We start from the raw sequence: 24,664 nt of genomic DNA, 5'->3' as shown, positions 1-24,664 counted from the left end.
TGTTTTATTAAACAAACCATCGTCATGCTTTTATGTAGATGGTCCTGGTGGATCACACATCACAAAACTTTTGGAATGCCAGTACCTTTGTTTTCAGACTCAGTTACAAATTTCAAAATCAAACTAAAGATGCTGAATACTTACTTGAAGCAAGTTGATGTCTTTATCTGGGATGAAGGACCAATGTCATCACCTTAGGCTTTAGAACTAATTGATAGAACTTTGCGTGATTTTATGAGCGTAGAAGTAGATTTACTTGGTGGAGGTTTCAGGTAACTTTTACCTGTAAAAATTCATGCTACTCGAAGTGAAATGGTCTAATTTGTCAATTAAATTTAATTCTCTTTGGATAACGTCTCATTACATACACCGACTAATAACATGCGAACTTTATCAGGAGACAGAATTTGCAAAATTCCTATTATCTGTTGGTGATGGAATCTTAAATGATAAATATAATAATTTATTACTACCAGAGAAATGTGTAGCCCCAAAATCTAATGATAGGGGTGAGTGGGTCAAGACGGGGTACCGGCCTTATTTAATAAACGAATTAACCAATCGCGATTATATTTTACATAATACTGCACCGAGACGATAGTTTCTTGTTTATAAAACCTAAAAGCCATGAGAACAAATCTTTTATCTGTTATTCTGTTTTACTAAAAAAACTGTTTTCGACGATTTTCTTGTGATTTTTTCACTTTTTTTAGGAGGTTTTTATTATTTAATAATAACAGTTAATAAACTATATAAAATTTTTTATAACTGGCAAGGGTTACAGAAGAAGGGAAGCATATGTTATAATACTTACCATAGATATACTCCGTTGCTGTGTTTGCAATCCTGGGTCATCTTTTTTACTACTGCAGTCTGTTGTAGAGAAAAGAATACTCCTGTTAGACTCTCTGAAAAGTTAAAGAAAGGGTTTTGTTAGTAATATTAATATTAGTTATATTTATGTATTAGTTTAAAAGGTATACGCTATGTATAAGCGTTTTTTTTATTAATTTTCTCAAAACAAGGATTCAGACGCTTGTCAAATTATCGCTACATTTTTAATATTTACGCTTTCTTTCATGTATATTTATAAAAATACTAGATTACCGTTTATTAGAAAATTTGCACTATATACAACTGTTGCGTTTAATGTATCTGGTATAATTCACATTTTTGTGGAATCTACTTTTGTGAAAATAGGATTATTTATATCTTTTTGTGTGTGTATTGATCCACATAGCACCTAGATATTCAGAATTTCCTACGGACATCCTAAGGCACGGTTTGCCGGTAAAGTGTTTTATCAAAATTGTTGGGTATCTTTGACTTTCTTTTTGTAAATAATAGTTCTAGCTGCACATCAAGTTTTATCAAAATCTGTTGGCTGATTCTATCTCAATTTTTTTATTTAGCAAAAAAAAAAAATTTTTAGCTGAATTATGAGTGTTGAAAATTTTAAGACATATCGTGATTTTATAGCTAAACAGCTGACAAATTATTTTCAAATCTTTCTAGTTTTTGCAAAAATAAATATTTTTCAATTTTTTTTCTTGATTTTAGTAGTGTTTTTGATACTTTTTCTTTGCAAACTTGAAAATTTAAAAAATTTTGAAAATTAACAAAATGGCGACCATTTTCCGAAAAATCAAAAAAGTCAATTTTCTCAAAAACATCATTTTTTATTTTTCTTAAAATTTTTGTGTGATTACTAGATGAAAAAAGGAATTAATTTTAAAAGGTTTCATGTCCGCTAAAACTGTTTGGAAGTCGCAATAATTTTTTTTCAGAAAATAACAAATCTCATTATTTTGAATAATGTATCGGCATATATATATTTTGCATGTTTATGTTTTTCGATGATTAGTAGTGTTTTTGGTACCTACTTTTTATTTGCAAACTTGAAAATTTTGAAAATTAACAAAATGGCGGCCATTTTTCAAAAAATCGAAAACTAAAAATACTAAAAATAATTGAATAAAAATATTCATTTGGAGGTTTTTGTAGTCGCTGAGTTAGAATATTTGGTTAAAATTTTATAATTCAAAATGGCGACCAAAAAAATTTAATGGTCGCCATTTTGTTAATTTTTAAAATTTTTAAGTTTGCAAATAAAAAGTACCAAAAACACTACTAATCATCGAAAAACATAAACATGCAATAAATATATATATGCCGATACATTTATACTCGTATCAACTCTCTAAAACTGAATCAGTGAAATTTGATTGAGAATCACTGACTCTATTGTCTATTCTCGCAATTTGAATCAGTGAAATTTCACTGAAGATCAGTTAAAAATGATTGAAATTTCTGTCATTTTTCACTGATTGGCCAATTAAAGAATAGCTGAAATCTTCAATATGTGTGACAGAAATTTTCAGTAGTTTATTAATTGGCGAATCAGTTAAAAATAACTGAAATTTCAGTTATTTTTAACTGATTTTCAGTGAAATTCCACTGATTCAAATCGCAAGAACAGAGTCACTGATTCTCAGTCAAATTTCACTGCTTTTCAGTGGAATTTCACTGATTCAGATTTAGAGAGAAAATAATGAGATTTGTTATTTTCTGAAAAAAATTATTGCGACTTCCAAACAGTTTTAGCGGACATGAAACCTTTTAAAATTAGTTCCTTTTTTCATCTAGTAATCACACAAAAATTTTAAGAAAAATAAAAAATGATGTTTTTGAGAAAATTGACTTTTTTGATTTTTCGGAAAATGGTCGCCATTTTGTTAATTTTCAAAATTTTTCAAATTTTCAAGTTTGCAAAGAAAAAGTATCAAGAACATTACTAAAATCAAGAAAAAAAATTGAAAAATATTTATTTTTGCAAAAACTAGAAAGATTTGAAAATAATTTGTCAGCTGCTCTGTTTAGCTCTAAAATCATGATATGTCCTAAAATTTTCAAACACTCATAACTCAGCTAAAAAATTTTTTTTCGCTAAATAAAAAAATACGTGTCTCTTTAATTGTCCTAAAGAACAAGAAAAATTACCTTTAACTTGATTTAGAATTTTTAACCTATTCGCTCTACATGAATTGAAATAGAATCAGCCTGTTCGTTAATTCAATTATCGATAGAACCTCCTTAAGATATATTTTGGCCTCAGTTCTTATAACGCCCCGAGTTATACCATTTGTAAAGTAATTAAAGATACCAGTCAATATAGATAAGTAACAGGTTGTTATTCTTTCCGTAAAAACTACTGAACTGATTGCCTGGCACTTTCAACTATCATTTACAATAAGAAAATCGGAGATACCGGACAATTTTTAAATTAAGACCATATACCTGAGCGTTTGTCCATTTCGATTAAATGCATGAGTATCAATGAGCACGGGCGAATCTGTATAGCACCGGCTCTTGTTCATTGCGGGATTCGCATGTCTTGTCCAAAAAGCACTTCTCAGAATTGCATCTGAAAAAAAATTGTTTTTCTCAATTACATGCATATGCAATCATTTCTTTTAATTATTAATGCATTCTGGTATTTACTAAGATTACATATTTTAACTCATTCCGTACGCGATAAAATTTAAATTTTCATAACTTTTACTCAAATTTTGATCAATTTTAGTTTCAAATGAGTGCTTTAAAAAGCATTTTTCGTCAGCTTTTCCAAAAAATATTGATTTAAAAAAAAATAAAAGAATAAATTTAAAAAAATTAAAACAATAAATTTAAAAAAATTAAAAGAATAAATTTAAAAAAAATAAAAGAATAAATTAAAAAAAAAAATAAAAATGGAGAAAGGAATAAAATAAAAAACATAAGTTTGACATGATTGAATTAAGAATTATAAGCAATTATTTTGCAGTCTCATGGTGTAAACAAATAAAAGTGAATAATCTACATGCATTGTTTGCATAAGTCAATTTCCAATTAAATAATTAAAATAATGTAAAAGTTCAGTTTAAACCATTAGGTTTATTAAAATAAACCGAAAATTTCTTAATTATCCTGCACCACCTGTCGACAGGTGTTGGGGGCGTATTAAGCCGCCCTCTGAAATAAAAACCCTCTGTTTGTCGTCTGCATTCCCATGAAGCAGTGTAAGCCGTGACTTTGACTTTAAAAATATTCATGAAAATTGCAAAAAAATTTTTTTTTTTATTTTTGTACTAAAAGTTCATCAATATTGTGTAAGATATTGCTTCTAAAGACACTCCAATTGAAAACAATCACCTATATTTGATCGTATCAATTTTGTACATGTATAATTCTCGTGCTAAATGTAAATTTAAGAATTTTAATTTTTCCTAAAAAAATATGAATTCGACAATGTCACTGTTTTCCAAAGTAAGCATTTACAGATACTTTTGTTACAGAAAAACTTTATATTAGTCTTTATTATTAGTGCGGAAGAAAAATTTACATATTTGAATAATTGTTGAATAAAATAAATAAAAAAAACACCTCAATAATTGAAAGTGGAAAGAAAAAAAATCAAATTTTTTTGAAAACTTTTCAAAATTCAATTATTTGTAAACATTCAAGCTATATTGCTTTTAATATTCAATTATTATGTAATATTTAAACTAAAATTCATTTTAAAAATCAATTTTTTTAAAATTCTATGAGAATTCAATTATTTAAATACAAAATAAAGAATTTATTGAATAATTAAATGTTTCTTAACATTTAATTTTTATAAAGAATTTTATCATCAAATATTTAAATAATTGAATTATTTCGATGAATTTTAATAAAATTTTCAAGATTAGAAAATAAAATTATATTTTTCAAAGAATTTGGTTAATATTGTATTAAAAAAGATTGAAATTCTGCGATGAGTTTTATTATTTATAAAAATAATTAAATTGCTTCAAAAAATTTTATTATTTAAGAAAATAATTGAATTATTGCAAAGAAATTTAAAAAAAATTTATTAATTGAATTCCTGTGAAATTTTTATTATTTATGAAAATAATAAAAATAATACTTTAATACTATTACGAAAAGATTTTAAAGATAATTAAATTTTACAAAGAATTCTATTAAAAAATTTGACAATAATTGAACGTCTGTAGGAAATTTTATTCAATTTTTTTTTTAAATAATTGAATTCCTAAAAAGAATTTTATTATTTATGAAAATAATTGATTTTCTTGCGAACGATTTATTAGAATTTTTAAAGTAATGAAATTTCAAAAAAAAATTTATTACTTTTAAAAATAATTGAATTATTGTCATGAATATTGTTATTTATGAAAATAATTGAAATTTGAACAAAATTTTATTAAAATACCTCAAAATAATTGAATTTTCTTGTTTATCGACATAATTGAATTCTTTCGAAAAATTATTTGTGTAAATAATTGCATTTTTAGAAAAAATTTTATTAAAATTTTAATTTAATTTAAATCCTTCTATGAATTTTATTATTTATGAAAATAATTGAATAGTTGCTAGGAATTTTATTATAATTCTCAAAAATAATTGCATTACAGAGAAGAATTTTATTATTTTTGAAAGTAATTGAATTCTTCATAAGAATTTAATTATCTCGTTTCTTAATATTTTTGTAGGAAATTCCCAATTTTCATAAGGAAACAATTTGCATCATTTCTATTTCTTAATTACAATTGCTTTAATAAAAATTAAAGTTTTTTAAAAATTAATGAAAAAAATGTTTATAAATTCTATTTGTCGATTAGAAAGTGAAACTTTTAAAATTTTTAGAAAATTGAAGGAAAAAGTTTTAGTCAAAAAAATGATCTGTTACATTTATTTACAAATTTCTTTCAAATTTTTCGAAAACATCAATAACTTCTTTTTTAAATAAATATTTAATTATTATTTTTCCATAGGAAATAAAATTCTTCAAAAGATTCAAATTCAAACAAAATTTTTGTAATTATTTTTTATGAAAATAATTGAATTATTGAGAAAAAATTTATAAAACATTAGTAAGTAATTGAATTTTGCAGAATAATTTTGATATTTACAAAGATAATTGAAATTTTGAGGAGAATTTTAAAAAAATTTCGAAAATAATTGATTTTCTGGAAAGAATTTTCTTACTTTTGAAGATAATTGAATTTTGCAAAGAATTTTATCAGAACTTTTGAAAATAATTAAATTTCCTGGATTAATTTTATTATTTATGAAGATTAATAAAATTTTGACAAGAAATTTAAAAAAAAATTTGAAAATAATAGAATTTCTAGGATGAATATTTTTATTTATAAAGATAATTGAAATTTTGACAAGAATTTTATTATTATTTTTACAAATAATTAAATTTCAGAGAAGAATTTTATTATTTATGAAGATAATTGAAATATTGAACAGATTTTTTTTAAATATTTAAAAGTAATTGAATTTTGCAGAAGAATTTTCTTACTTTTGAAGATAATTGAATTTTGTAAAGAATTTTATCGAGAAAATTTGAATTTGAAAAAAAAATTTGAATATAATTGAATTTCTGCGAAGAATTTTATTATTTATAAAGATAATTGAAATTTTGACAAGAATTTTATTAAATTTTTGTTTAAATAATTGAATTTAGGAGAAGAATTTTATTATTTATAAAAATATTTTACATTTTAAAGAAAATTTTTTAAAAATGTTAAAAATACCTAATTAAAATTTTGCTTGGAGTTTTATTAAATTTTATTCCGAATTGTTTGATATTAAAGTATGTGTTGTCGAGAAATGTGATTTTTTTACAATTTGACAATTTCGTGTTTTCTTTTTGTCGTTTTTTCTAAAATTCCATGCGACTTTTTTTCGACTTTTTCGGAAATTTTATGTGACTTTTCGTGACTTTTGTTATAAACTTTTGCGACTAAAGCGACTTTTTTTGAGTCTTAAAGTCGATCCGAGCCCTGTTATTTCTATAAACAGTGCAATTTTTTGGAAAAATTCAATTATTTAGAACAAAAAATAATTTCTCTATTTTTAAACCAAATTTTAATAAAATTTCACGTACCAATATACAATTATTTTCTAAAATTTTAATAAATCTTTTAAAGAAATTCAATTCTTTATTTAATATAGTAAAATCTTTGCAAAAATTCAATGATTTTTAATACATTTTTAATAAAATCTCATGAAATAATTCAATTTAAAAAAAATTTTTATAATATTTCTCTAAAAAATTCAATTATATTTATAAATAGTAAAATTCTTTAGAAAAATTCTATTTTTTTATTAATTCGTTATAAAATATTTCAAAAGAATTTCATTATTTTCTAAAATTATATAATAAATATGTTAATAATTAAATGTTTAATTTCAATTATTAACAGACACGATTATTTTAAAATCTTGAATAAAATTGTACATAAAATTCAAGTATTTTAAAAATTTTTAATTCAAATTATTAAAAAAAACTCTATTATTTAAAAAAAAATTTTAAGAAATTATTCAAAAAGAATTTAATTAGAATTTTCAAAAATTTTAACAAAATTCTTTGTGAGAATTCAATTATTTACCAAAATAATAAAATTCTTTGAAGGAAAATTAAATTATTATTAAAGTTTTTGATAAAATTTTTTTGCAACAATTCGGTGATTTTCAATAGAGGTACATTAATTTTAAAATTGAAAATATTTAAAAAGAAAAATGATTAAAAATATTAAGGTACAAAAAAGCAAACAAAACTAACTTTAAACTGCGAAAAGATTACAGGAATACAATGATTATTAATATAGATAATATAGTTTGTCACGAAATATTTAAATAAATTCTTTCTTTTTTGTGTTTTATTTTTTAAATTATCTTAAAAATATTTATCCTTTACATAAAGAAAGAAATTTCAAAAGTTTCATGCCTTAAAACAAAGTTTTGATTTTATACAATTTACTGTATGTAAAAAACAATTTTTAATTTATTTCTTTTAAAAATATTATGAACACTTTAATTTGATTTAGTTTCTACATAATGTAATAATAGTCTAATTTTCTAAAATATACCATAAAAATCAGAGAAATACGAATATCCTATTTAGTAAAGAATTGAAATTATAACTTATAATTTGTATTCCTTTACTCCGAGAGCAACAATAGACCATCTGCTAGGATATATAGAGGCGGATGGAGCGAACCCTTCTAACAATAGGGCCCACGTCAATGGGGGTCAGCTTGACTGTGTGACTCACATACCTAGACTAAGTAAAAATAGAGATTTTAGATAAATATTTCTCTCTCTCTCTCTCTCTATCGAAGAAGAGTAATAAAAATAATATGTTAGAATCTCTTCATATACCTAATTTACATATAATTGGTAAATCTACGAAACTGCATAATTTAACGAAGTAAATATAAAGATTTTCAAATTACAAGCAGTCTAACTTCTTATTCATTTTTTTAAATAAAAATTAGCACTTAAAAATAATAGAATTTAAAAATTTTTTAATCAAATTTTTTTTGTTAAAAATAAAATGTAAATTGGAATATAGTTTAAATATTATTATAATTATAGAATAATCATATATTCTGACACAGGGAATTCAGAAAATAATTTAATTTTTACAATTCATAAGAAAATTCTCAATTTTTGTGTCTTTTTCGTTTGCCTCATAAACTATGAAATTATCACGAATTTTAATACAAAACCTTCAATTTTTTCTATTTCTGACAATAGTAGAATAATTAAATTAAATTTTCAAATTATATTATATTTTTAAACTTTAAAGTATATAAAAAAACTTTTAACAAATTTTGATACTATAATAATAATAATACTAATAATTGATACCAACTAATTTTGACATCAGATTTTCAAAATTGAAAATAATTAAACTTTCTTATTGTACGAGGAAAATTGAATTTCGCAAAAATTGTTATTTGTTAATAATCTTCATTACGAAAATTTTAATTATTCTGAAGAATAGAGAAGGTAAAAAAATTATTATATATATATTCAACTTTCTGAACAAAGAATATAAATAATATTTTTTTAAAGAATTGACACTACTTTTAATTCGCTAATTTTAAAAAAATTTCGAAAAAATCAATTACTTAAGAAAATTTTATGCAATTTATTTTTCACAATAATTCAATTATAAACACTTATAATAAAATTTTTCATGAAAATTCAATTTAAAAAAAAAAATTGATTAAATTTCTAAGCATGAATTTAATTATTTTCATAAATAATAAAACTAATCGAAGAATTTCAATTATTTTTATTACTAATTTCAATTAATAATCGAAAAATTCAATTATTTTTACAAATAAAGTTTTCCATAAGAATTCAATTATTTAAACTAATAAAATTTTCATAATATTTATTATATTTCGAAAAAATTAATTATTTAAAACAATGTTCCTAAATTTATGTTTTTTTCCCTAAAGAGAAGAATGATTTTGTGAACAATATTGTTTACAAAAAAAGATTTCTGCCATTTACAATTTAAGTCGAAAAGTAATTAAAAAATTTGAAAAAAGTCGATTAGTCGCATTTTTTCACAAAAAAGTCGAAAAAGTTGCCGCACAATCTGAGCCCTGAAATAATTTAATTCTTACGAAGAATGTTATCATTTATGAAAATAATTGAATTTTTTCGAGAAATATTATTAAAATTTTTTTAAAAATTAAATTTTTTCATGAGATTTTATTAAAATTGTATAAAAAATAATTAAATTTTTGCAAAGACTTAACTATTAAAAAAATAATTGAATTGTTTTGAAGGATTTGTTAAAATTTTAGAAAATAATTGTATATTGGTTCGTGAAATTATATTAAAATTTTGTTTAAAAATAGAGAAATATGATTTTTTTCTAAATACAGTGGAACCTCGATTATCCGAACCTCTGTTATCCGAACCCTCTATTATCCGAACCGAAAATCATTTTATCCGAACTTCTATTATCCGAACTTTTTTTGACCTCCCGAATCTTTCAAAGGAAAATAACGATATTTATGCCAGAAAAATCTTAAAAAATTCTGAATTCTATGTTTTATTAATATATTATAAAATTAATATATATATTTACGTATATATACTGATGTATATTTAAAAAATGGATTAAATGAAATATATATAATTCAACTGTCGATTTTTTTACTTTAATTATATAAAAAAAAATTAAAATCTCTATTATCCGAACTTTCGATTATCCGAACCCGGCTTTGCCTAGGTTAGTTCGGATAATCGAGGTTCCACTGTAATTGAATTTTTGCAAAACATTGTACTGTTTATAAAAATAATTGAATTCTTACGAAGAATGTTATTAAATTTTTTTGAAATTAATAAACAAGAATACTTGAGGAGTAAGTTTTCAAAACCTGATAAATAAAAATTTTGTCATTTCGAGAAATTTGAACAAATGACAATTCTCACATAACCATTAAAATTAACTTTAATGCTCGCTTTAATGTAGAAAAATTGTAATAAATTATTCGTTTTTGAATATTTTGCTATTTAAAACGCGCTGTTTGTAATTAAAGTCTATTGTAATAAGGGAATTTAAAGGTTTTGGTAATTTTTTCTAATAAAATTCTAAAAAAAAGTATACTTCATTCCTATTTTTAGATTGGTTTTAGCTTGCAGGCATACATGAAAAACTACTTTAAAGTGAATATTAGGAACTTTTTTATTAAGCAAGGAAAATTTAACACATCATCTTCAGATAATAATAGTCATAGATGCTAACTTAATAAACTTCGTATTTAAAATTTGTAACCAATATAATTTTACATCAAAGATCAGAGCACAGAATATTGGGTGTTTAATTTATAATTTAAAAATGTTTAGGTCTGTTTCTTCAAGTATGATGCAAGAATTTTCTGTTCTTCTGTAGTTAATCCACTGCTATTAATGAACTCAGCCACACTTTCCATGTGTTTCTCTAATAAAGAAATTCTCTCATCTCTGATACTTTCTATCATCATTGTTTCACGTAGATGTTCTGATTCGAGTTCCTCTTGAATTCGACTAATTTGTTTATCTCTCAGCAACTTTTTCTCTTCTATAAGATTTTCTATGTCATCTCGATATTTTAATGATTTTCGTTTTCTAGCTTCAAGTGTTAATCTTTCCAACCTTTCATCTTCGAGGATTCGTTTCATAACAGCATCTGCAAAATCTCTATCCCTTTCCAAAAAGCGTCTCTTGCACTCCTCATTAAACAAAATCTGCTTATTTAAACAATTCGTTAATTCATTTTTCTCTCTTGTTCTTTTTAAAAATTCTTCTTTTTCAAGTATCATTTCTTGGTGTTGAATTTCTTCGGCTACAAGATCCATTATAAGTGCCTCTCTCTTCTGTTTACTAGACTCGACGGCAATTATGATTTCAGCTACTAAACTTATCGATTCCTCTTTCTTTCTTAATTTCTCTTCTTCTTGTTCTTCAATCAACAGGTTTCTTTGCTCCAGCATTTCCATGTACTTTCTCATTTTTTCATCTTCTTCTTTCACTAAATCTTCGTTGCGCCGTTTTTTAATTTCATTAAGCTCCATTTGTAACAAATAACTTTTCTCAACGCTTTCTCTTAATTCATATTTATCTATTAATTTCTTAAACTCTTCGTTTTCATCCTGAATTCTATTTAATTCCTGCAGAATTATTCTTTCTTTTCGTTCATTCTCTATAACCTTTTTCTTTTCTTCTTCTTTCAATTTTATTTGCTGTTTCAATTCATTTTTGTATTTTTCACATATTTCCAAATAATTATTCTTTCGATTTTTCGATTCCTTTTGTAGTTCAAATTCGATATTACTGTTAGTCGTCTTTTCGTCAAATTTTCTTCTTATTTCTTCAATTAGAAGATTTGCCTTTTTTTCAGCTATTTGATTTTTCAATACTTTTTGGGTATAAGCGTTGCGCAATTTTGCCTCAAGTTTTATAATTTCGTCGTAATATTCCCTAGGGTAATTTCGATAATCTGAGCTTCCTGTTAATTCTCGCTCCGCCATCAGAATATTCTCAATTGATCTGTCTGAAACAGAAAATTATTCAATCCTGGTTGGAGTCTTGAGAAATCAACAAATTTTCTTTATAATCATTAATTTATTAATTAATTAATTCTATCGATCCCGGCATTTTACAGTTAGTTATTTTTATCTTTTGATTTGTTAAATATTATTGCCATCTTTTTCTTTTAATATTAATTTCTTGAAATTGCAGTTTTGATGCCTTGTTATTTAAGGTAAATAAATATTTATTCGACTTAATTAAACATCTGGTTCAGTTTAAAAAATTTTGCCTTCGAAAAAACAGTTTGATTACATGCAGCAAATTTTTGCTTGAACCACACAAATATTTGGTTAACTGTATATTGCAATGCACTTATTTAGTTGATTCTTCCTAAATTTGGTTATCGAGGTTACACTGTGATAACTCTTAGTTATAGTATCCGTATAAACTGTTAAAGTTGTTTAAATTTTCGGAGTAATGTTGACCAAAGACAACCGGATAATATTTTATATTTAAATCAAATTAAAATAAAATATTGTAACTCATATTATAATAAATAATTATTTTTTATTTTTAAGTAATATAACAATTTAGAAACAAGTAAAATTTATGAAAAAATTAAAAAATGATTTTTTAAAATTTAACTCACATTTGGTGTATAAGGGTTATTTTTGGGGTCGCTGAATCGAATTTGACCTTTATTTTTAAAAATTCAAAATGGCGGATCCAAAATGGCGGACATAATTATTAAAATTCATTCGGATTTTTATCAATTATCTGTATCAAGGGGTATTTTGGGTCGCAATATTTAATTAAATTTTCCAGCCAAGTTTACGAAAATTAAAACAAGATCTGGTTATAAATTAAAATTTATTAGTAGAATTTATCCTTTATTATCCAAAAGATTCATTTCATAAAAAATTTTTAGGAATCATAAGAAAATTCTGAATTTTGTCATCTTTTTTGTTTGCCTTATAAACTATATGAAATTAATGACCACGAATTCTAATACAAAACCTTTAATTTTTTCTATTGCTGCGAACTTCAAAAGGTTTGAATTTGAAATTTTAGAAAATTTCAATTTCGAATGAATTGAATAAAAAAAAACTAAAAAAAACTTAGATTTTTGAAATATTTTAATAATCCAAATTCTTCTGAAATTAGTTTTATTTTATTCTCTAATAGGTATATATTTAACTAATTATTAAAAATCATGGATTTATAGAAAAATTTTAGTTAAAAAAACTAAAAAAAAATTGAATCTTAGAGAAGTTACAAATGTTTGCAGAATTTCAATTATATTCAAAAATTGAAAAAAATTCTCGTCAAAATTTCAATTATCTTTTGAAAATATGTAATAAAATTTTTCTCTAAAATTAAATTATTTTCATAATTTTTTATAAAATTCTAAGCAAACATTAAATTATTTTTCATAAATAATAAAAATTTCACAGGCATTTAACTATTTAGAAATTTTTTATAAATTTCTTCGCAAAAATTCAAGTATTTTCAAAAATAATTAATAAAAATTTCACATAGGAATTAAAATAATTTGTTTTTACATTTCTTCGTAATAATTCAATTTTCTTAAATAATAAATTTTTTTTTAGGAATTTAATTATTTTTATAAATAATAAAACTCATCGCAAAATTTCAATTATTTTTAATACAATTTTTATCGAATTTCTCGAAAAATGGATCTAATTAGTCTTAGAAATTATATTTAAGGGGATTTGAACCTTGATGACGTCACAGTTTGTGCAAAGCATTAGTTTTAAATCTGTGACGTCATCATGGTTCAAATGCCCTTAAATTCGTCAAAAGAATTCAATTATCAGAAAATTTGATGATAAAATTCTATATATAAGAATTAAATTTTCAGAAACATTGAATTATTAAATAAATTTTTTACTTTTGTATTTAAATAATGGAATTCTCGAAGGATTTTTTTTAATAAAAATTAATTAAAAACTAAATTTCAATTAAAATTTTAGATAATAATTGAATATTAAATGTAATATAACATGAATTTTCAGAAATAATTAAATTTTAAAAAAGTTTAATTAAATTATTTTTTTTTAATTATTTCAAGTTTTTATTTTTTAAATATTGGAGAACTTCCTAGTAATCAAAATTTAGTAAATTTGAATTTAAATAAAATTTTTGAAATTAATTATATTTTTCGAAGAATTTACTTCAAAATTATATTAAAAATAATTGAAATTCTATGAAAATAATTGAATTCTTGCAACAAATTTTATTACATTATTTATTAAATAATTGAATTCTTTTGAAATTTTATTAAAATAGTAAATTTTGAAAATATTTGAATTTCAGCAATTAATTTCATTATTTGTGAATTGTGAAATGTAATTTCTAATTCTTGCAAAAAATTTCGGAAATAATTGGAATTCATTTAAAATAATTGTATTAAACATAATTGAAATCCTATATGAAAAATTTTATTATTAATGAAAATAATTGAATATTTTTGCGAAGGATTTAATTAAAATTTTTGTAAATAATTTAATTTTTTTTGTAAATTTAAATTATTATAAAACATCAAGATATCGAACATTTTTTTTAATAAAAAATAAATTTGTTAACTGGAAAGTAGTCGACAGTGGAGTTGACAGAGGCGCTTGTATTATAATGTTTTCATTTTCTTTAGGACACTAAATTAATTAATTTTAATTAGTGCTTATTAATTTAAAAGAATGACTTGTCAATAGACACTTCCCTTACAGCATTTCGACATTCATGATTTAATTAAAATTTAGGAATAACTAAATATAATACTAATTGACTTAAATGACTTTTAACTGTCAAAAATTAACTGTTTAAACTGTTTAAACTGTTAATTAACTGTTTTAACTGTCACTTTCAAGAAGTAAAGAAAACATTAAATATTTTAAAAATCTTTTTAAAAAAATTTTTTAATGACTTTTTTTTATAATAACTTTTTAGGAATAATTATTGATCAATGGAAATTAATAAATATTCCTTTAATAACGGTTTTTTTCACACTTCAAGCAAAATGTTCCTAAAGTTTTTAATAATATTATTCCAACGAGAATAGTTGATTTCATTCAAATATTTTAATAAATGAGTTTAATAAGCAATGAAAAAAATGTATTTTCTTTTATTAGTACCTAATAAAATTTTAATATTTATCAAATTTTTTAAGTTACATTTGAAGTTAAAAAGGATTAAATTAGAATTTTTTTTTTGAATTCACAGTAAAAAAAAAATTGTCTTTTAAGTTAATTTTTTTAAACTTTACTAATTTTAACGGTACAAGATTTTGAAAGTAAGAATTTGGTAAACATTATGACTTCTTGACAGTTATGAAAAATGTTGGACTAACTATAGTTTGCAATGATATGAAAAAATTTTTTTTTGAAATCATTATTTGAGTCAATAATTATTTCGAAATCTGCATTTTTTTATGTACGTAAAAAAGCAGATATTTATAAAAACGGAGTGCTTAAGAGACATAAAGTAAATTGACTTTATGTTAATATATGTCAAAGTAAATGAACAAGTAATTTACATTGGCTAAACCTTACTGTTAAAATTCACAGCTGATGTTTAATCCGTATTTGCACTATAGGATGCACGCACAGTTGAATATTACACACAAAAACAAAAAACTCCGATTTTTGACATCTTGCGCATTTTCAAAGACATTATTATTTTTAAAAAAACACAGCACCGAGCTATAAAGTTTATTATTCAGTATCTAGCGCAGAAGTTTAATAAATCCAATCAGAAATTTCGAAATCTCGGTATTAGTTCATCAATGCACATGCGCTTTAAGTTGGAAATAATTTAAAACTTTCAAGAAGTAAAGAAAACATTAAAGATTTTAAAAATCGTTTTAAAAAAATTTTTTAAAAACTTTTAGCGCTTTGGGGCATTTTGAATTTTTTTTTCAACACAGGAAGAATCACCACACTGAACTGTACACACGGCGGAGCATAAAAAGCGACTAACCGGCTCTACGCGTCGCGGTACAACACAGTACCCTTTTACCATCAGTTCTTTAAACCCATATTTCTAACAGGCTTGCCAGAAACCAACCAGAAAAATTACGTTGGGTCCGTTTGGGCTCATTCTCTATAGAAAGCGAAAGACAAGAGTCAGACAAGTTGGGTTTCAAGTGTTCTGAGGGAAAATATTTTGCGGTTTCATTTTTTGGTTCCTCGTCTTTTGCTCCTTATAATTCTTAAGGTGCCAAAAGGATCATAAGAATATATGATTAAAAATATTTTAAAGTCTAAGCAACTATGTGATCAGAAAAATTGCTTTTTAAATAAAATAAAAAAATATAATTTTTCAATACATTTTTTTTATTTTTCTTATACATACTACAACCCTTAATTATGTAGATTTGCCTATATTCCATATATTTGCCTAACTCACTTTTTTTTAAATACAATTATCAATTTTAAAAATAATAGAACGTAAGAATTTTTTATTCAAATTTCTTTTTTATAAAAATAAAATATATAAATTGGAATATATAGTTTTAATATTATTATAATTATAATAATCATAAAATCTGACAAAGGAAATTCAGGGAAAAGTCGGGAATTTTTATTAAAAGTTCTGAAAAAATTAAACTTTTAGAATTTATAAGAAAATTCTGAATTTTTGTGTCCTTTTTGTTTGACTTATAAACTATAAAATAACCACGAATTCTAATAGAAAACCTTCAATTTTTTCAACTTCTGACAAAAATTTCTTTTTAAATAACTTAAATATGAAACAACTATTATAAAATAAATAAATTAAAATGAATTATTTTAATTAAGTATTTCAAATTTAATTCAATTTTAAAAGATTTGCGTTTACAATTTTTATAAATAAATGAACTTCAAAGGGTTTTAATTTGAAATTTTATAAAATTTTAATGTTGAATGAATTTAATTAGAAATTTTAACTTATAGATGATCTTTATAAATAAAAAAATTCAATTATTTTCAAAGCTTTTAATAAAATTCTTGTCAAAAATTTTCCTTATTTCAATGATTTTCAATATCTATTTTAATAAAACTATACCCAAAAGAATTCAATTATTTAAAAAAAAATTTCAGAAAATTGTACGCAAACATTTAATTATTTTCATAAATAATAAAATTTTTTACATGTATTCAATTTTTTTAACAATAATAAAATTCTTTTTAGGAATTAAATTATTTTCAAGAATTTTTCTTAATTCAATACAATTTTATTAAAATTTTTCGAAAAATGTAATTATTCTTAAATATTTATTAAAATTTTTTGAAACAATTCAATTATTTAAATTTTTTTTTATAAAATTCTTTTCAGTAATTAAATTATTTCAATTAGGTATTTAAAATTTTTTTATAAAATTCTTCGCAATAATTCAATTATTTTCATAAATACTAACATTCTTTTTAGAGATTTAAATATATTATCTTTTATACTAATTTTTGTAAATTTTCTAATTTTTAATTTGTAAACACCTACTTTACTTTTTTGCATAGAATTTTATTATAATTTTTCAAAATAATTTAATTGTGTTGAAGTTAAATGTTTTTAAAATTTGAATCTGAAATTATTCAAAAATTGAAGTTGAGACTTTTAAAGAAAATTATTCATAAAATAATTTTTAATTTATGAATAATAATTTTTCGACTGATTTTTAAGAATGAAATCATTTAAAATATTGTCACTTTCTAATCCGTAAAATTCAGTTTCTGTTAGAAATATAAGATTTAAAAATTAAATTAAATCTTTTCAATAATTTTAAAATGCTACTGACAACAAAATTCAGAACTTTTTTAAAAATTCTGGACATTGAATATTTTTCCAGTTTTACACTTACGTAAAATTTACTCCCGAATCTAAATATAAAGTCAGATATTAAGAAAGTAGAACAGTTTTCGATATAGCTAAATTTCAATTTTTTAAGTTTTGATAAAAAGAGGATTCAATAATGTACCATTATTATTTCCGAATGTATCGATTTCAATTTTCTTTGAAGCAAATTGAAGGCAATTAAATTTCCGATAAAAAGTATTTACCACATTTTTTAATTGGACTGACGGTTTAGGAGCTATTTATGAATTTGTTTGGAATTTGTCATTATTTTTAACAAAATTTTAGAAAATGATTGACTTTTTGGACGTTAAAGTACAATTTTTTGGGATGAAAATAAGCCATTGTCGATCATAATTAAACTGCTAATATAGAAGAGATATAAGTACTTAAGTAAAAATACAGAAAATTAGCTTTTACACAATATTACGATTTATTAAAGACATATCGCATGGTTTAAGGTTTTAAGGGGAAATTCCAGTTCAAAACAGGAAAAAATAAGTCTTTTTTAGTCTATATATTATTAAAATATTATGGCATTTATTAATAAAATTTCTTTTACATGTGACAAATAATTTATTTAAGAATATGCAAAAAAAAATTTTTTTCTTTTTTACTTCAAAATGGCGGCGATATACACCATTTTCAAAAATGTCCATTTCTTATATGGTAAGATCGATTCCAAACTTTCTAAAACAGATAAAACCAAAAACGAAGTGACATTCTCTTCGTTAGATATTTCTTTAGGCGTGGAACCTCAAAAAAGTGGAATTTTCTTCCCCACCTTTTTTTAGAGTACTTTTTCCCCAAAACATGAAAAAAACACATGTTTTTATTCAAAATTTCTCTTATAAATAAGAAGGGAGTTGGAAATTTTCCAGTTTTTCCAGAAAACCTACGAGTAACGATTTTCAAGCAAATCCGATGATTTTTTAAAAAAATCGGCCTCCATATTGGATCCGACATTTTAAATTTCAAAAATCTGATATAATATTCGTAAGCAGCGACCCCAAAAACTTCCGAGCAACGATTTTCAAGCAGATCCAGTTGATTTTTAATAAAAGAATAAGTACCCAGTGGGCACACTTGTTCAAAAGACGTCCAAAGGATGTCTTTTTGCGGACGTCTTTTGGACTTGTACAAAAAGACGTCTTTAAGACGTCTTAAAGACGTCCTATTCATGTTCTATGTCTTGGCCATTAGATGTCTTTAAGGTATCTAAAAGACGTCTTTTTCATTCAACATTTTAAAATAGAAAAATTTTCATAAATAGAAAATATTATTTTCTAAGTTCAACTTGGACTTAGAAATTTTTGAATGTGAAATTCATTGGAATTTTTCTAAGTTAAATTCATTTCATTGACAAGTGAGATCGTTAACTTTGTAGAGGTTCATATCTGTCTTGAACGGCTGAGGTGCTTAAGGCGCAGTGTTTCAAGCCCAAGGTATCCGAGTTCGATCCCAGCTTCGTCGGAATTTTTTCATTATTTCTCCACATTTTAGAAAAAATAAAATTAAACTTAAAATAAATTTAATACAATATTACTGAATTTCAACTTAGAAAATGTTATAAAAGAAATGTTTATTTAAGATCTGAAGGAATGTAAAAAGGACGTCCAAAATACGTCTTAAAGACGTCTTTTAGACGTCCCTTTTATGTCTTTTAGACGTCCAAAAGACGTCTTTTAGAAGTACTTTAGACGTCCTTTTTTATGTCTTTTAGACGTCTTTTGGACGTCTTTTGGACCAGACATAGAACGTCTTTTAGACGTCTTTTAGTTGTCTTTTTGATGACTCAGAGACATTGCCATCATTGTCCCCGAATCGTCCGCGGACAAAAAAAGACGTCTTTAAGACGTCTTTTAGACGTCCCTGTGCCCACTGGGTATGTATAACTTTTGTTTTACTTTGAATTTTGCAATAAAATTTTAGAAGAGTATTCTTGACACTACACGGAAAAAAAGTTCACGAATCTCTCGTGAACTAGTATATCACTTTTGGATGGGACACAAAATTCTTGAAAATCAACAAACACAGTTCGTCAAAATTTCATCAACTCCTTCACTAGAAACATAGTACGGTTTCCGAACTTTTCGTCAAAGTTAACGAAAAATTCGTGAACTTTTAAAAAATGCTAAAAACAAGAAAAAATAATTTCCAGACACTACTTTTTTATAGTATTTCACTTTGTTTGATAACTTGACGCCTATTACGCATCCAACTACACAGAATACACAATTTTATCGCCATTAAAATTCGTAATTCGCTTCACGGGATTCGAACCTAGTACCTATACCCTATAACATAATATTTCTAACAACTAACCGCCACGGCTAAATCTAGATACACTGTCCTTCGACAAACGAAACGATTAGCTTTGTCTGCTGTAAAACTCAGGACCGTGCAAAGTAGAAAAAGTCCCTTATCGTAACTTTTAATTCATTTTATGAATTATTTGTTTCACAAAGGAAATTAGCAAACAAAAATATTCAATAAGTAATAAAAAACACTGATTCTAAATAATAACTTTCATCAAAGAATTTTCCCGAATGTAAACACCGATGACACCGACTGAATGATGAATGCTTGATCAGCCATATTTGATGCGCATTACGAACTGCGCATACTACTGACACTCGCGAGTTCACGATTTTTTCGTGAACTTGTACCTCTACTTTTGACGAACTACTCTTCATTAACAGTTCATCAAAAATTCATTAACTTTGTTTCAGTTTTTCGTTGACGTTCGACATTTCTAATCAAAAGTGAATGAAAATTTTGAAATTTTGTGTCCCATCCAAAAGTGATATACTAGTTCACGAGAGATTCGTGAACTTTTTTTTTCGGTGTATAAGAAATCCGAAAATAAAAAAAATCAATTTTTTCACATTTTGAACTGGAATGTCGCCTAAAAACTTTTCAAACATTAAAAGTGTCTGAAATTCGATTTGCACTGTTTTTTATGAATATTAACTGTTTCTCAAATCAAAAGCCAACAACACCAGGCCAATTAAACAATATGGTAAATGGGTGATTCTTCACAAAGTGGTAACTTTCGAAAATGTTAAATTTTTTTTTTAAATTAATTTTTTAGACAATTTTTTATGTAAATCTTTTTAATAAAGCTTGAGAATGATTATTTTATAGATATTTGAGCTTAATTCTTTCTTTAGTTTTATATACAAACAATTTAAAAATTTGTAATTTAAAGGTTAAATAATTTATTTGAAAAAGTTAATTTTCGACTGTTAATAATTATAAATAGTGTAAATAAACAAATAAAAAGTACTCTGATCAAGTTTATTAAATTAAAAATAAGTAACATTCAAATCTAAAATTTTTATTTTTATTTAGATATAAAAAAAATAAATTTAAAATAAACAAACACTTTTATACAAAACATCCAATAATTTTCGAAACTCATGCCAAAATTCAAATTAAATAAACATGTTTTAATAGAAAAAAATTCTTAATATTCTTTTTTTTACTTTAAACTACTTTAATTAATAAATAAATAATATTTTTACTCACACTTGTTATTGAAATTACATGTTTTGATACAGGTTAATCGAGGTTAATAATATTTATTCAAAAAAACAAAACACTTCCATTACGCGAAACGAAATTAGGAACTGGAGTTTACAGGAACTGCAGTTTACAGGAACTGGAGTTTACAAATCAAAGAAAAAAATTCATTAAAACCGTAAAAATTCATAAAAATAAACAATTTTTGCAGATTATTAAAGAGATTTGCTTACTCTAAATCATTATTATTTTTATTTTTTTTATACATTTAGAATTCGGTAATTTTGGCGGAACTGGAGTTTACATACCATTGAAATACGTTATAAAATAATAGTAACTTTTGTAGTTTTAAGTCTAAAATTATATTTCTTTTTGCAAATTTAACATAAAAACAACTTATTAACTTAATAATATTCTGCCGTTTGAAATAAAAACTTTGTTAACTGACATTTATATCGAAACGAGAAAATAAGGAAAAACTGTTTGCTTTCAGAACCCTAACAAAAATTAAAAAATTGTTCAATTCAACTTCACATACTGGGTATAATGATGGTGCTCTATTTAATTATGAAATAAAAAATTAATTATTTAAACAAATTATATGAAAAAGAACACTTGCGTGTTTTTCCGAATGCAAATATGAAGTAAAAAGTTAGGTAAAGTCCTTTGCGTAGTTGCTCAACAAAAATGTACGCGAGCTCGGTCCTCCGATTTGATGGAAAAACTTACCTAACTTAGGTAATTGCAAGCGTTGCAGATGCAAAGTTTTTATTTCAAATCCAACGCTCAGACTCGACTACTTATTTGATACAAAAAACACACAAATGCCTTTAACTAATAAGTTTTTTCTTCAAATCTTACATTCGAGCTCGTAGCCTCGTTTGTTTTTTGGACTACGCAAAGTCCTTTCCTTAACTTTTTATCAAATATTCCTTTATTTTCTGCAATTTCTTAGATTTTTAATATTAATTTTTTACAAACAATAATTTGCAAAAAAAATTTAAACTATAACTATTAGACGCAGTTTTTTCTTACGAGTTCATTGATACCAAAAACTCATTTTTCACCAAAATGTCAGTTAACTAAGTTTTTATATCACACGGCAGTATTAATAGCAAATAAAATCGAACTAAAAAAGGGAACAAAATTAATGAAAATCAATGAAATTGTAAACTCCAGTTCAAAATAAAAAAAGAGTGGGGGAAATATTAAAAAAATATTTTTACACAGATTTATTAATGGAAATTAGAAAACGAAACACAAAAACTTAGTTTTTGAGATGAACTTTCGAATAAAATAAATAAAAAAACGTTTAAAATAAAGTTTGTGCAAAATAAAACATATTAAACTTCATGATTCATGTGTGGAGAAACGATAAATGTGCATTTTTTGAACATTTGCAATTGAATTACAACTTTTGTTTTAAAATGAAAATTTTTTTCGATCATGATATTACTAAAAAACATATCCCACATAACAATTTGAGATTGATATGCGTCTCATATCGCTCGCATGTATGAGGTTTCTTTGCGCACTCGTGCCTTCACTGATGCAGACAGATGCGTCCTCATATGAGACACATTACGCTCGCATGTCATAAAGGTGCATGAGAGTAAAATGCGAGTCTCATGCGTTTTTAAGCATTATTTATGATAAATATATTGTAAAAAATTAAATACAAAATACTAAGGTTAAATTTAAAAATGTTTCTTTAAAATTTTTTATTTCAATAATATAAACATGGCATTAATAACACAGGCACACAAAAAAATAAAAAAGTCAAAACCCAGAGGTTACACCCCCCTATCCCCATGTTTTTGGGGTCGCTGACACCGAATATGACCATGAAAAATTTTTTTCATCGGCCATTTTCCCGCTTCCACCCCCTTGCACCTGCTCCCGGGGGTTGGAATTTCAGTTTAAAAAAAAGTGGAGTAGGGTGTCTATTCCTATGTTTTTTGGGTCGCTTAAACCAAAAAAGACTACCAAAAACAAATTTTTCCCTCCCTTAACCCCCTACAACCCCCTTAACACCCGAAAGGTGGGGGGTCGAAATTCGAATTTTCACGAAAAGTCGATTACGGTGTATAAACCTACGTTTTTTGGGTCGCTGAAACCAAAAAAGACTACCAAATTCAAATCCTTTCCACCCTCGACCCCCTACAACCCCCTGCAATAATGTTTTTCAAATAAAACGAACCGATTTTTGGGAAATTGAAAATTAAATATTAATCATCAAAAATTATTGCAGGGGGTTGTAGGGGGTCGAGGATGGAAAGGATTTGATTTTGGTAGTCGTTTTTGGTTTCAGCGACCCAAAAAACGTAGGTTTAGACACCGTAATCGACTTTTCGTGAAAATTCGAATTTCGACCCCTCACCCCGGGGTTGTTAAGGGGGTTGTAGGGGGTTAAGGGAGGGAAGAATTTGTTTTTGGTAGTCTTTTTTGGTTTTAGCGACCCAAAAAACATAGGAATAGACACCCTACTCCACTTTTTTTTAAACTAAAATTCCAACCCCCGGGAGCAGGTGTAAGGGGGTGGTAGCGGGAAAATGGCCGATGAAAAAAATTTGTCATGGTCATATTCGGTTTCAACGACCCCAAAAACATGGGGATAGGGGGGTGTGACCTCTGGGTTTTGACTTTTTTATTTTTTTGTGTGCCTGTGTAATGAACATTTTTCTCTTTAGTCTTGAACATACATAATCTCCTAAATAACCTATAATAAACATTAGCTGAGATCATAATTTTGTAATAAATGTAAACTTTTCAACACGAATTCAACTGTATAATATAATAAATTAACAACTTGGACTGCGTCTAAGAGCCTTTCTATCTAAAGCAAATCAACTTTAAATGCCCTTATGCGATATGACCATTATATTATTTAATTTTTCAATTAAAAAACGAGTTTAAACAAGCACACTATTTATAAAACATAAAAGAAACAAAACTGTGATTCGCACACTCACTTTTTATAAATAACAAACAATCACGACATTCACCAAACGATAAAACTGGACGTCATGTGATTCGAGACGGACAGCAAGAAGTACATTTTCAGCCATATTGGGAAAATTGGCTGCGCACCCTGCGCACATGCGCATCGGTGAGACCGCGAATAGTAAAAAATTATAAAGTCAAATATTTTTCTGCCTTTATTTTCAACTTTAGATAAATAAATAAAAATAACTTTCTACAGTAAAATTTTATTTTTCTTAAGTAAACATTTTTTTGTATTAATTTCAAAACATTTAGTAATTTATTATTATTTAAATTAAATTATAAATTAAAATCTATAATAAATATTATATATATGAGTCATTCCATTCTATTTCGACTAAAGATGTTGCCGACTAATTTTAAAAAATTATAATTTTTTGCAGGAATGATTTTAAAGATATTAGGATCATCGAAA

The 24,664-nt window shown here is 24.5% G+C and overlaps 1 protein-coding gene across 7 annotated transcripts in view; it reads right to left on the bottom strand.

Annotated features, from left to right (window-relative positions):
• LOC122504815 overlaps positions 1 to 24,250 on the bottom strand; it is a 46,458-nt gene extending 22,208 nt beyond the window's left edge. For 2 of the 7 annotated variants that reach the window (XM_043616076.1, XM_043616081.1), the window contains exons 1-3: positions 15,444 to 15,906; positions 3,298 to 3,424; positions 815 to 908 (exon numbers count right to left, since the gene is read on the bottom strand). In XM_043616076.1, the coding sequence (XP_043472011.1) occupies positions 815 to 908; positions 3,298 to 3,377 (174 nt within the window). In that variant the 5' untranslated portion in view covers positions 3,378 to 3,424; positions 15,444 to 15,906. Of the gene's footprint in view, positions 1 to 144; positions 278 to 814; positions 909 to 3,297; positions 3,425 to 8,001; positions 8,015 to 15,427; positions 15,907 to 24,218 lie in introns of those variants that run through there. The other 5 variants (XM_043616078.1, XM_043616077.1, XM_043616080.1 and 2 more) reach the window with 5 other exon arrangements.
• Positions 24,251 to 24,664: the final 414 nt, after the last annotated feature.

Source organism: Leptopilina heterotoma, unplaced genomic scaffold (genome assembly GCF_015476425.1).
Source record: "Leptopilina heterotoma isolate Lh14 unplaced genomic scaffold, ASM1547642v1 Lhet_32, whole genome shotgun sequence".
Taxonomy (NCBI): Eukaryota; Metazoa; Arthropoda; class Insecta; order Hymenoptera; family Figitidae; genus Leptopilina; species Leptopilina heterotoma.
The sequence above is the reverse complement of the archived record's forward strand: the minus strand, read 5'-3'. Positions and strand labels throughout refer to the sequence as shown.